Here is a 13,363-nt window from a genome sequence, read left to right on the forward strand (position 1 = left end):
GAACTGACTGGGGGAAGCTACACTAACAGACAGCCTCAGTGTAACAGATAACATAGAACTGATTGAACTGACTGGGGGAAGCTACACTAACAGACAGCCTCAGTGTAACAGATAACATAGAACTGATTGAACTGACTGGGGGAAGCTACACTAACAGACAGCCTCAGTGTAACAGATAACATAGAACTGATTGAACTGACTGAGGGGAGCTACACTAACAGACAGCCTCAGTGTAACAGATAAAACATAGAACTGATTGAACTGACTGGGGAGCTACACTAACAGACAGCCTCAGTGTAACAGATAAAACATAGAACTGATTGAACTGACTGGGGAAGCTACACTAACAGACAGCCTCAGTGTAACAGATAAAACATAGAACTGATTGAACTGACTGAGGGAAGCTACACTAACAGACAGCCTCAGTGTAACAGATAACATAGAACTGATTGAACTGACTGAGGGAAGCTACACTAACAGACAGCCTCAGTGTAACAGATAAAACATAGAACTGATTGAACTGACTGGGGGAAGCTACACTAACAGACAGCCTCAGTGTAACAGATAAAACATAGAACTGATTGAACTGACTGAGGGAAGCTACACTAACAGACAGCCTCAGTGTAACAGATAACATAGAACTGATTGAACTGACTGAGGGAAGCTACACTAACAGACAGCCTCAGTGTAACAGATAAAACATAGAACTGATTGAACTGACTGGGGGAAGCTACACTAACAGACAGCCTCAGTGTAACAGATAACATAGAACTGATTGAACTGACTGGGGGAAGCTACACTAACAGACAGCCTCAGTGTAACAGATAACATAGAACTGATTGAACTGACTGAGGGGAGCTACACTAACAGACAGCCTCAGTGTAACAGATAACATAGAACTGATTGAACTGACTGGGGGAAGCTACACTAACAGACAGCCTCAGTGTAACAGATAACATAGAACTGATTGAACTGACTGAGGGGAGCTACACTAACAGACAGCCTCAGTGTAACAGATAACATAGAACTGATTGAACTGACTGGGGGAAGCTACACTAACAGACAGCCTCAGTGTAACAAAGACATTGAAAGCGGGGAAGGAAAAATATCTGCTCTCACTGGAAATAATATGCAACTATTTGATTAATCTAAACGCCTAATATGGACTCATTGGGGAAGCCTCCAACTCCAGAATTAAATCACTATGATAATACTTCAGACAAATACCTGGTATAGCAAGCTTATCATAATGCTTATCACATTAAGTCATGAAGGGGAATTTCTATGCTGCCTCACATATTCCTCACCAGTCCAAGAGGTTCTGCTGTATGTGTCATGAGTCATCTAACTAAAAGGGCTGCATCCCAAATTGAACCCTATTCCCTACATAGTGCACTACTTTTCACCAGAGCACTACAGTGTATAGGGAGTATGGTGTAATTTGGGACGTAGACAGGCCAAGTCTGGAGGTGGGAGGCATGCTTAACACTGCCGTTGTGTAGCATTAGCATGTAACTCTATCTTTGTTTAGACAGAGCACAGCGGCTGATACGTCCTCCTCACATTCCTCCCCGCTAATATCTATGTGTGTGTGTGGCTCCAACCCCCCAGGATTTAGGAGTGGAGTGGGAGTGAGTTAGGGAGTTAGGAGTGGGCCTATCCGTTACCCAGTATGACTGTTAGACGTGTGGGGACTGAGCTGGGAGACAGACAACAGACAGAGAGATCTATGAATAAGCTCTCCTGCTTAGATCTGGCTCCTGGTACAGGTAGGGGCATGTTGGGCTGGGGGAGTGGGGGATTGGAGAGAAGCAATTTGAAGGGGAGGAGGAGTGGGGGAGTTAAGTCTGGAGGATGTAGGGGGAGAGGTGGGGATGGTGGCTGGGAAGGGTAGGGGGGAGAGAGGAAGGCCAGTCAGTTGTGTTGTCTGAAATGGAGATGGCTCCACCCCATCCTCCCCTCTCTTCCACACCATCCACCCCATCCTTCCCTCCACCCCTATCCTATCCCCTCCACCCCCCCTCCACCTCTATCCTCTACCCCATCCTCTACCCCTATCCTATCCCCCATCCTCTCTCTCCTAAACCTGTCTCTGATAGGCTCTTACATAATCTGTCTGGTTAGATGTAAACAAAGCTAAAGATGGCACATAGCAGAGAGTAGGCTTCCAAGATCCAGACAGACAAAGAATTATCAACAGACCAATAACAGGCTTCACCTGGTAGCCATAGCTGGTAATGACACAGGCCAGGCCAGCAGAATCTTTATATAAAATGTTATGTCATGGGTCCTTCTTGATGCACACGCAATTTAAAAAGCAGACTGGACTGTTCCTCACTCTCAAGCCTGTGTCAGCATATCTGCATCCCAGGTAAAAGTAGTGCATTATACAGGGAATAGTGTGCCATTCGAGATGCATCCCATGAGTCACCCAGCCCAACCCTTCCCCTACCAAGCAGACAGGTCTTCTCACCTGCATCTCGTTCATGCTCATGATAGTCCTGGAGGGCCTCTGTGTCCCCAGGCGATACCTCAGGCCCTCGTCCAGAGACATGCCATAGAACTGGCTGTAGTTTGCTGCCCGCCAGCTAGGGACGCAGAGGAGAGGAAAGTCCAAACAGTGAGTGTGTGTGTGTGTGTGTGTGTGTGTGTGTGTGTGTGTGTGTGTGTGTGTGTGTGTGTGTGTGTGTGTGTGTGTGTGTGTGTGTGTGTGTGTGTGTGTGTGTGTGTGTGTGTGTGTGTGTGTGTGTGTGTGTGTGTGCATTAAGGCAGCCACACAGTTTACGTAAACGGCGCCAACAGAGTGTTGCAGTGTCCTTTTACATATTACGTACAAGAACGCCCCATGAAATTGGGAACGCAACGTGTAGTTCCTTGCGCAGACTTGAGAGGCAGTATTGAGGAAGTGGTGAACGGGTCAGCTGTTTGTTCCCCTGCACCCACCCGCAATTGCTAATAACCCATCTGCAACCACCCGACTATATGTGATAAAGTGAAAATCTGAGGCCCACACCCAACACTAACCAGCTAATATAGAACATGCACTGTTGTCTACAGTCAGACAGCAGAATGATTTTTTGAGAGGCTGTTTGTTAGTCAACTTGTCTAGAATTAGATACATGCAGCTTCTCTTCTGTCGTATACAGTATCCTGCCCTAGAAGACTAAATACATCCTTGCTCACTTGATTAATGTCATAAATTGATCGAATGAAAGCTTCAATCTAGTTGACATCGGCAAAGTTTTCTCTGTCATCTCTGCTTCTTTCAGGGAGCCAAGACGTTTAGGACCCGGGGAAAGAATGTAGCAACAACCAATAGAACTAAGGGAAAGATTTCCTGTGCAAATGTCCAAACGACATCAGTTTGACTGGTTGTAAGGAGATAGGAAAGCTGTAAAAACGACCCAACATGTTTCTGATAGATTTCAGTTCTGCTTGGATGCATATTTTATGTGGTTGAAATACTATCAGCTTTTATGATGCTGATAAAGACAGCACCTCTACATACGGTATCTAACTGCACATTCACATTCTCTCAAGATGCTGAAAGAAAGAAATCATGTTTCTCCACTCTTGTTCCTGAGTAAAAATGTAGCCTACAATTGTTGTATCATTTTACTGTAAGAGTTAGTATTCAGGTTGTGTGAGAGGTTATAGACCTACAGTCAGTGTCCAGATTTCAGTTCCCGTTTAACCCATCTGAACAGTAGGCTACAGTTCCCTTCATGTGCCATAGGCCTGTTTGAAGTCCCCTTCTTGTACGGCTCTTCACAATCATGAATTGTTAGATATTACTGTACAGTTGGAACTAGAAGCATAAGCATTTCACTACACTTGCATTAACATCTGCTAACCATGTGTATGTGACCATTAACATCTGCTAACCATGTGTATATGACCATTAACATCTGCTAACCATGTGTATGTGACCATTAACATCTGCTAACCATGTGTATGTGACCATTAACATCTGCTAACCATGTGTATGTGACCATTAACATCTGCTAACCATGTGTATGTGACCATTAACATCTGCTAACCATGTGTATGTGACCATTAACATCTGCTAACCATGTGTAACCATGTGTATGTGACCATTAACATCTGCTAACCATGTGTATGTGACCATTAACATCTGCTAACCATGTGTATGTGACCATTAACATCTGCTAACCATGTGTATGTGACCATTAACATCTGCTAACCATGTGTATGTGACCATTAACATCTGCTAACCATGTCTATATGACCATTAACATTTGATTTTGATCACATACAACATAACTGGCCCTGCTATCATCCTCTATTACCACTCATGGGAGGCAGGTAGCCTCGCGGTTAAGAGCATTTGGCCAGTAACTGAAAGGTCGCTGGTACGAATCACAGAGCCGACTAGGTGAAAAAATCTGTCGATGTGCCTTTGAGCAAGGCACTTAACCCTAAATGCTCTAGAAAGTCTCTCTGGAGAAGAGCATCTTCCAAATGTAAAAAATGTACTTTTCTGGCCTTCCTTATATTTATGTTCAAGAGTGGAATTAGCAGCTTCTCCCTTATTGAACTCAACTCTGACGTTGTCCTTTGTACCTCCGTGGATCGATGTGAACTTTTTCTGCCTGTTCCCGAAAGCATTTGGCGATTGGCGTGTAGACTATTTGACACGCAAAGAGTTAGGCCCTGAAGTTTAGGCTTACGCATTAATGCCAGATGATGAAAGAAAAACATCACAGTAGACTATAGATATAAATTGCACAAGAGTTAACTCTTTATTCAACCCGCCCCCAACAACTCACCCTTGATCCACACAATATTTCATGACCGTAAACACGCCCGCAGGTTATGAGTCAACCCCGTGCATCACTAGCGCACATGGGTATGTTTGTGTGTGTGTGCATACGTGTGTGTATGTTTAAGTGCTCTTACCCATAATTTCCTCTGTTGACAGCCTGGATCATGTCATTCTCTATCAGACAGGCATGCTGCTCACACTCCCAACGCCCAGTTGTTCCACATGTACTGTAGGAGGTAGAGGAGGGAGGGGGAGAAGAGCAGAGATGTAGAGGAGGGTGAGGGGGAAGAGCAGAGAGGTAGAGGAGAGAGAGCAGGGAGGTAGAGGAGAGGAGGGGGAGAGAGAGCAGAGCGGTAGCGGAGGGGGAGAGAGAGTAGAGTGGTAGAGGAGGGGAGAGGAGAGGGAGAGAACAGAGGTAGAGGAGGGGGAGAGAGCAGAGAGTTAGAGGAGGGGAGGGGGAGAGAGCAGAGAGGTAGAGGAGGGGAGAGGGAGAGAGAGGTAGAGGAGGGGAGGAGAGAGAGCAGAGGTAGAGGAGGGGAAGGGGAGAGAGCAGAGAGTTAGAGGAGGGGAGGGGGAGAGAGCAGAGAGGTAGAGGAGGGAAGAGGGAGAGAGAGGTAGAGGAGGGGAGGAGAGAGGGCAGAGGTAGAGGAGGGGAGGGGGAGAGAGCAGAGAGTTAGAGGAGGGGAGGGGGAGAGAGCAGAGAGGTAGAGTAGGGAAGAGGGAGAGAGAGGTAGAGGAGGGGAGGAGAGAGAGCAGAGGTAGAGGAGGAGAGGGGGAGACAGCAGAGAGTTAGAGGAGTTGAGGGGGAGAGCAGAGAGGTAGAGGAGAGGAGAGGAGGGGAGCGGGAGAGAGCAGAGAGGTAGAGAGGGGGGGGGGGAGCAGAGAGTTAGAGGAGTTGAGGGGGAGAGAGCAGGGAGGTAGAGGAGGGGAGGGGAGGGGGAGAGAGCAGAGAGGTAGAGGAGTTGAGGGGGAGAGCAGAGAGGTAGAGGAGGGGAGGGGAGAGAGCAGAGAGGTAGAGGAGGGGAGGGGGAGAGAGCAGAGAGGTAGAGGAGGGGAGGGGGAGAGAGCAGAGAGGTAGAAGAGGGGAGGGGGAGAGAGCAGAGAGAGAGAGGAGTTGAGGGGGAGAGCAGAGAGGTAGAGGAGAGGAGAGGAGGGGGGGGGGAGAGAGCAGAGAGGTGAGGAGTTGAGGGGGAGAGAGCAGAGAGGTAGAGGAGGGGAGGGGGAGAGAGCAGAGAGGTAGAGGAGGGGAGGGGAGGGGGAGAGAGCAGAGAGTTAGAGGAGTTGAGGGGGAGAGAGCAGGGAGGTAGAGGAGGGGAGGGGAGGGGGAGAGAGACAAAGAGAGACACAGAGAGAGCGAAAGGTAAAAAGGACAGGGAAAGGGGCAGATAAAGAGGGGGAAGATAAAATAAGAGGGCAGCAGAGGGAGGATACAGGAGACATAAAGTTAGAATGGACAGGGGTCAGAACTGAGAACATTGCTTTAGATTCATGACTAATGGTGACACATTTTTAGGGCTTACTTATAATAACTGGAAGGGTATTAATGTTTTGCACACACTGAAGTTCAAGTGATCAATGTAATTTACTGATTGTTGTCCACTGTTGTGAAGACATTTTTCTAAATTTACAAAAGGGACAAGGAAGCCAACAGTCAACAGAGAACGTTTGAAGAATAACAAATAAATAAGAAGCTATGCTGTATACTCTAATTCCATGAGAGAGACTGAACAAGTGGAACAAGAGACTTGGCAAAGAGAATGGGAAAAGAAAGGGAAAGGGAGGGGGTAGAAGGAGAGAGAGGGGGGGCAGAAGGAGAGAGAGAGAGATGGGGGTAGAAGGAGAGAGAGGGGGCAGAAGGAGAGAGAGAGGGGGCAGAAGGAGAGAGAGAGAGGGGGGCAGAAGGAGGGAGAGAGAGGGAGAGAGAGCGAGAGAGAGGAGGGTGCGACAGAAGGAGAGAGAGAGAGAGAGGGGGTAGAAGGAGAGAGAGAGAGATGGGGGCAGAAGGAGAGAGAGAGATGGGGGTAGAAGGGAGAGAGTGAGAGAGAGGGGGTAGAATAAGAGAGGTGGGGCAGAAGGAGAGAGAGAGAGATGGGGGTAGAAGGAGAGAGGGGGGCAGAAGGAGAGAGAGAGAGAGGAGGGTGCGACAGAAGGAGAGAGAGAGAGAGGGGCAGAAGGAGAGAGAGAGAGAGGGGGCAGAAGGAGAGAGAGGGGGACAGAAGGAGAGAGAGAGGGGGCAGAAGGAGAGAGGGGGCAGAAGGAGGGAGAGAGAGGGAGAGAGAGAGAGAGGGTGCAGAAGGGAGGAGAGAGAGAGAGGGGTGCGACAGAAGAGAGAGAGAGAGACAGAGAGAGAGAGAGAGAGAGAGAGAGAGAGAGAGAGAGAGAGAGAGAGGGGGTGCGACAGAAGGAGAGAGAGAGAGGGGGCAGAAGGAGGGAGAGAGAGGAGAGAGAGAGAGAGAGAAGGGGGTGTGACAGAAGGAGAGAGAGAGAGAGGGGGCAGAAGAGGGAGAGAGAGAGAGAGAGAGAGAGAGAGAGAGAGAGAGAGAGAGGGGGTGCGACAGAAGGAGAGAGAGAGAGAGGGGCAGAAGGAGGGAGAGAGAGGGAGAGAGAGAGAGAGAGAGAAAGGGGGTGCGACAGAAGAGAGAGAGAGAGGGGCAGAAGGAGGGAGAAAGAGGGATAGAGAGAGAGAGAAGGGGGGTGTGACAGAAGGAGAGAGAGAGAGAGAGGGGGGCAGAAGGAGGGAGAGAGAGGGAATGAAGGGGAGGAACAAGATACCTTTTAAGGCTACAGAGCACTGAAACATATCCATCTTTAGTCAGGAGGAACCAGGGGGGAGTGAATACTGACCAGTCTGAATGGACTCCTTAGGTGGATATTAAAACATGACCACATTAAAATGTTTGAGATCCACTGATATAGAGCATTCCTACTGTCTGTGTTGTGCTGTGGGAATGTGTGTGTGTGTGTGCCAATACCCCCAGAAATAACTAGCAGCCACACATATTACAGTACAGTAATACCCTGTGCCCCAAATGGCACGCTATTCCCCATATAGTTCACTATTGGTCCGTAAAGTTCTGGTCAAAAGTAGTGCACTATGCAGGGAATAGGGTGCCATTTGGGCCATAGAATCTGATAGGCCTACTGTATAACATACTGTATGGAAGAGCGTGTGATGTAGCTGTACATTGTCATGGTAACACCTCTTTAAGCCAACTATGTATAATATGTTTAGGGCCTGCCAGCCGTAGTTCAATAGAAGACTTGTTGTAAACATTCATTATAAAAATATATGCATTCATAATGAGTGACATAATCACACAGGTTGGTCACATACAGTGCTATCTAAAGGAAGATGATGACTTAACTTCGTATCCTCAACCTTAGATACTATGAACCCTAATGACTGGTCTCTCTCACACAGCTCTACCTACAATCCTCAAACTAGAGAGTCTGCTGTATCGGTGGTCCTGTTTTAGGGACTCCCTGTCAACGCCCCAGTCAGACAGAAAATTACCACCAAAACACGCAGCGCGATGAGACGACCCCAGCCAGATCATTAGGAAGACGACCCCAGCCAGATCATTAGGAAGACGACCCCAGCCAGATCGATAGGAAGACGACCCCAGCCAGATCGATAGGAAGACGACCCCAGCCAGATCGATAGGAAGGCGACCCCAGCCAGATCATTAGGAAGACGACCCCAGCCAGATTGATAGGAAGACGACCCCAGCCAGACCGATAGGAAGACGACTACAGCCAGACCGATAAGAAGACGACCCCAGCCAGATCATTAGGAAGGCGACCCAAGCCAGATCCGACCCCAGCCAGATCGATAGGAAGGCGACCCCAGCCAGATCATTAGGAAAGACGACCCCAGCCAGATCGATAGGAAGACGACCCCAGCCAGACCGATAGGAAGACGACTACAGCCAGACCGATAAGAAGACGACTACAGCCAGACCAATAAGAAGACGACTACAGCCAGACCAATAAGAAGACGACTACAGCCAGACCAATAAGAAGACGACTACAGCCAGACCAATAAGAAGACGACTACAGCCAGACCAATAAGAAGACGACTACAGCCAGACCAATAAGAAGACGACTACAGCCAGACCAATAAGAAGACGACCCCAGCCAGACCAATAAGAAGACGACTACAGCCAGACCAATAAGAAGACGACTACAGCCAGACCAATAAGAAGACGACTACAGCCAGACCAATAAGAAGACGACTACAGCCAGACCAATAGGAAGACGACTACAGCCAGACCGATAGGAAGACGACTACAGCCAGACCAGACCAATAAGAAGACGACTACAGCCAGACCAATAAGAAGACGACTACAGCCAGACCAATAAGAAGACGACTAACCAGCCAGACCAATAAGAAGACGACCCCAGCCAGACCAATAGGAAGACGACTACAGCCAGACCAATAAGAAGACGACTACAGCCAGACCAATAAGAAGACGACTACAGCCAGACCAATAAGAAGAGACGACTACAGCCAGACCAATAAGAAGACGACCACAGCCAGACCAATAAGAAGACGAGCCCAGCCAGACCAATAAGAAGACGACTACAGCCAGACCAATAAGAAGACGACTACAGCCAGACCAATAAGAAGACGACTACAGCCAGACCAATAAGAAGACGACTACAGCCAGACCAATAGGAAGACGACTACAGCCAGACCAACCAACTACAGCCAGACCAATAAGAAAACGACTACAGACAGACCAATAAGAAGACGACTACAGCCAGACCAATAAGAAGACAACCACAGCCAGACCAATAAGAAGACGAGCCCAGCCAGACCAATAAGAAGACGACGACAGCCAGACCAATAAGAAGACGACTACAGCCAGACCAATAAGAAGACGACTACAGCCAGACCAATAAGAAGACGACCACAGCCAGACCCAGACCAGCCAGACCAATAAGAAGACGACTACAGCCAGACCAATAAGAAGACGACTACAGCCAGACCAATAAGAAGACGACCCCAGCCAGACCAATAAGAAGACGACTACAGCCAGACCAATAAGAAGACGACTACAGCCAGACCAATAAGAAGACGAGCCCAGCCAGACCAATAAGAAGACGACGACAGCCAGACCAATAAGAAGACGACTACAGCCAGACCAATAAGAAGACGACCACAGCCAGACCAATAAGAAGACGACTACAGCCAGACCAATAAGAAGACGACGACAGCCAGACCAATAAGAAGACGAGCCCAGCCAGACCAATAAGAAGACGACGACAGCCAGACCAATAAGAAGACGACTACAGCCAGACCAATAAGAAGACGACTACAGCCAGACCAATAAGAAGACGAGCCCAGCCAGACCAATAAGAAGACGCGACAGCCAGACCAATAAGAAGACGACTACAGCCAGACCAATAAGAAGACGACTACAGCCAGACCAATAAGAAGACGACGACAGCCAGACCAATAAGAAGACGACCCCAGCCAGACCAATAAGAAGACGACGACAGCCAGACCAATAAGAAGACGACTACAGCCAGACCAATAAGAAGACAACTACAGCCAGACCAATAAGAAGACGATTACAGCCAGACCAATAAGAAGACGACTACAACCAGACCAATAGGAAGACAACTACAGCCAGACCAATAAGAAGACGACCACAGCCAGACCAATAAGAAGACGAGCCCAGCCAGACCAATAAGAAGACGATTACAGCCAGACCAATAAGAAGACGACTACAACCAGACCAATAGGAAGACAACTACAGCCAGACCAATAAGAAGACGACCACAGCCAGACCAATAAGAAGACGATTACAGCCAGACCAATAAGAAGACGACTACAGCCAGACCAATAAGAAGCGAGCCCAGCCAGACCAATAAGAAGACGACGACAGCCAGACCAATAAGAAGACGACTACAGCCAGACCAATAAGAAGACGACCCCAGCCAGACCAATAAGAAGACGACGACAGCCAGACCAATAAGAAGACGAGCCCAGCCAGACCAATAAGAAGACGATGACAGCCAGACCAATAAGAAGACGACTACAGCCAGACCAATAAGAAGACGACCACAGCCAGACCAATAAGAAGACGACCCCAGCCAGACCAATAAGAAGACGCGACAGCCAGACCAATAAGAAGACGACTACAGCCAGACCAATAAGAAGACAACTACAGCCAGACCAATAAGAAGACGAGCCCAGCCAGACCAATAAAAAGACGACGACAGCCAGACCAATAAGAAGGCGACTACAGCCAGACCAATAAGAAGACGACTACAGCCAGACCAATAAGAAGGACGACAGCCAGACCAATAAGAAGACGACCCCAGCCAGACCAATAAGAAGACGACTACAGACAGACCAATAAGAAGACGACTACAGCCAGACCGATAAGAAGACGAGCCCAGCCAGACCAATAAGAAGACGACGACAGCCAGACCAATAAGAAGACGACTACAGCCAGACCAATAAGAAGACGACCCCAGCCAGACCAATAAGAAGACGACGACAGCCAGACCAATAAGAAGACGAGCCCAGCCAGACCAATAAGAAGACGACGACAGCCAGACCAATAAGAAGACGACTACAGCCAGACCAATAAGAAGACGACCACAGCCAGACCAATAAGAAGACGACCCCAGCCAGACCAATAAGAAGACGACGACAGCCAGACCAATAAGAAGACGACTACAGCCAGACCAATAAGAAGACAACTACAGCCAGACCAATAAGAAGACGAGCCCAGCCAGACCAATAAAAAGACGACGACAGCCAGACCAATAAGAAGACGACTACAGCCAGACCAATAAGAAGACGACTACAGCCAGACCAATAAGAAGACGCGACAGCCAGACCAATAAGAAGACGAGCCCAGCCAGACCAATAAGAAGACGACGACAGCCAGACCAATAAGAAGACGACTACAGCCAGACCAATAAGAAGACGACCACAGCCAGACCAATAAGAAGACGACCACAGCCAGACCAATAAGAAGACGACTACAGCCAGACCAATAAGAAGACAACTACAGCCAGACCAATAAGAAGACAACTACAGCCAGACCAATAAGAAGACGATTACAGCCAGACCAATAAGAAGACGACTACAACCAGACCAATAGGAAGACAACTACAGCCAGATCAATAGGAAGACGACCACAGAGCCAAATAAATGAGATAGCTACTGAAAGAGTGAGGTGTCAGCAACAGACATGGCCTCGACGAGGCAAAGAGTAATCAGGAGTTATTATCACGGCCAACTGCTTAATTACCCGAAGCCTCCGTAGCAGATCCTAACATGACCACAAAAGCCTGGACTTATCAGATACGAACGCTTCTCACACACATGGTGATAGATAAATAAACATTAACAAACACACATGCAGATATTCACAGACCTCAGGAGGCTGGTGAGTGTAGGACGTCTCATAATAATGGCTGAAATGTAGTGGTATCAAACACATGGTTTTACCATTCCAGTCATTCCGTTCTAACAATTACTATAAGCCTGTCCTACCCAGTTAAGATGCCACTAGCCACCTGTGCCACAGACACTTCACACACTACACATTGAAAAACAAATGGATGCACGTGTAACTGATGTGAAATGGCGAGCTAGTTAGCGGTGGTGCGTGCTAATAGCATTTCAATTGGTGACGTCACTCGCTCTGAGACCTTGAAGTAGTTGTTCCCCTTGCTTTGCAAGGGCTGTGGCTTTTGTGGTGCGATGGGTAACGATGTTTCGTGGGAGGCAGTTGTTGATGTGTGCAGAGGGTCCCTGGTTCGAGCCCAGGTTGGGGTGAGGAGAGGGACGGAAGCTATACTGTTACACACGGACAAAGCTTTCGCAGATACTCAAGCAGATGTAGAACTGCATGTTAGTAGTGTAGTGTTAGCCATGACTGCTATGATATAGTAGCCTACTGTTGTAAGGAGATCACAATGGGGAGGAGGAAGAGATAAGGACAGTTGGGGCTGACCAGAGCAGAGGGGAGAGGGGGGCACACTGAGGGAGAGGGACAAGGAGAGTGTTTGGTTATCTCGGAACAGAAGTACTGTCCTCCACCCAAAACCCTGTGTGTTACTGTTTTTTTTATCACTTTGGTACTATTTTCACAAGTATGTGGTAAAATATCTTAGTTCAAAACTGAAAACAGATCATGATCCCTCAGTAACATTTTCAGTAACATAATTATCTTCTTATTTATTTAAATACAACCCCCTTGGGTTGTACCGTGCGGAGATCTTTGTGGGCTATACTCGGCCTTGTCTCAGGATGGTAAGTTGGTGGTTGAAGATATCCCTCTAGTGGTGTGGGGGCTGTGCTTTGGCAAAGTGGGTGGGGTTATATCCTTCCTGTTTGGCCCTGTCCGGGGGTGTCCTCGGATGGGGCCACAGTGTCTCCTGACCCCTCCTGTCTCAGCCTCCAGTATTTATGCTGCAGTAGTTTATGTGTCGGGGCTAGGGTCAGTTTGTTATATCTGGAGTACTTCTCCTGTCCTATTCGGTGTCCTGTGTGAATCTAAGTGTGCGTTCTCTAATTCTCTCCTTCTCTCTTTCTCTCTCTCGGAGGAC

The 13,363-nt window shown here is 48.2% G+C and overlaps 1 protein-coding gene across 1 annotated transcript in view; it reads right to left on the reverse strand.

Moving 5' to 3' along the window:
* LOC118375655 (tubulointerstitial nephritis antigen-like) overlaps window positions 1-13,363 on the reverse strand; it is a 91,976-nt gene that overhangs the window by 40,565 nt on the left and 38,048 nt on the right. Inside the window, exons 4-5 of the mRNA XM_052469918.1 lie at window positions 4,921-5,013; window positions 2,474-2,588 (exon numbers count right to left, since the gene is read on the reverse strand). Coding sequence (XP_052325878.1) covers window positions 2,474-2,588; window positions 4,921-5,013 — 208 coding nt within the window. The remainder of the gene's footprint in view (window positions 1-2,473; window positions 2,589-4,920; window positions 5,014-13,363) is intronic.

The sequence above is a fragment of the Oncorhynchus keta genome, chromosome 19, assembly GCF_023373465.1.
Source record: "Oncorhynchus keta strain PuntledgeMale-10-30-2019 chromosome 19, Oket_V2, whole genome shotgun sequence".
Lineage (NCBI taxonomy): Eukaryota > Metazoa > Chordata > Actinopteri > Salmoniformes > Salmonidae > Oncorhynchus > Oncorhynchus keta.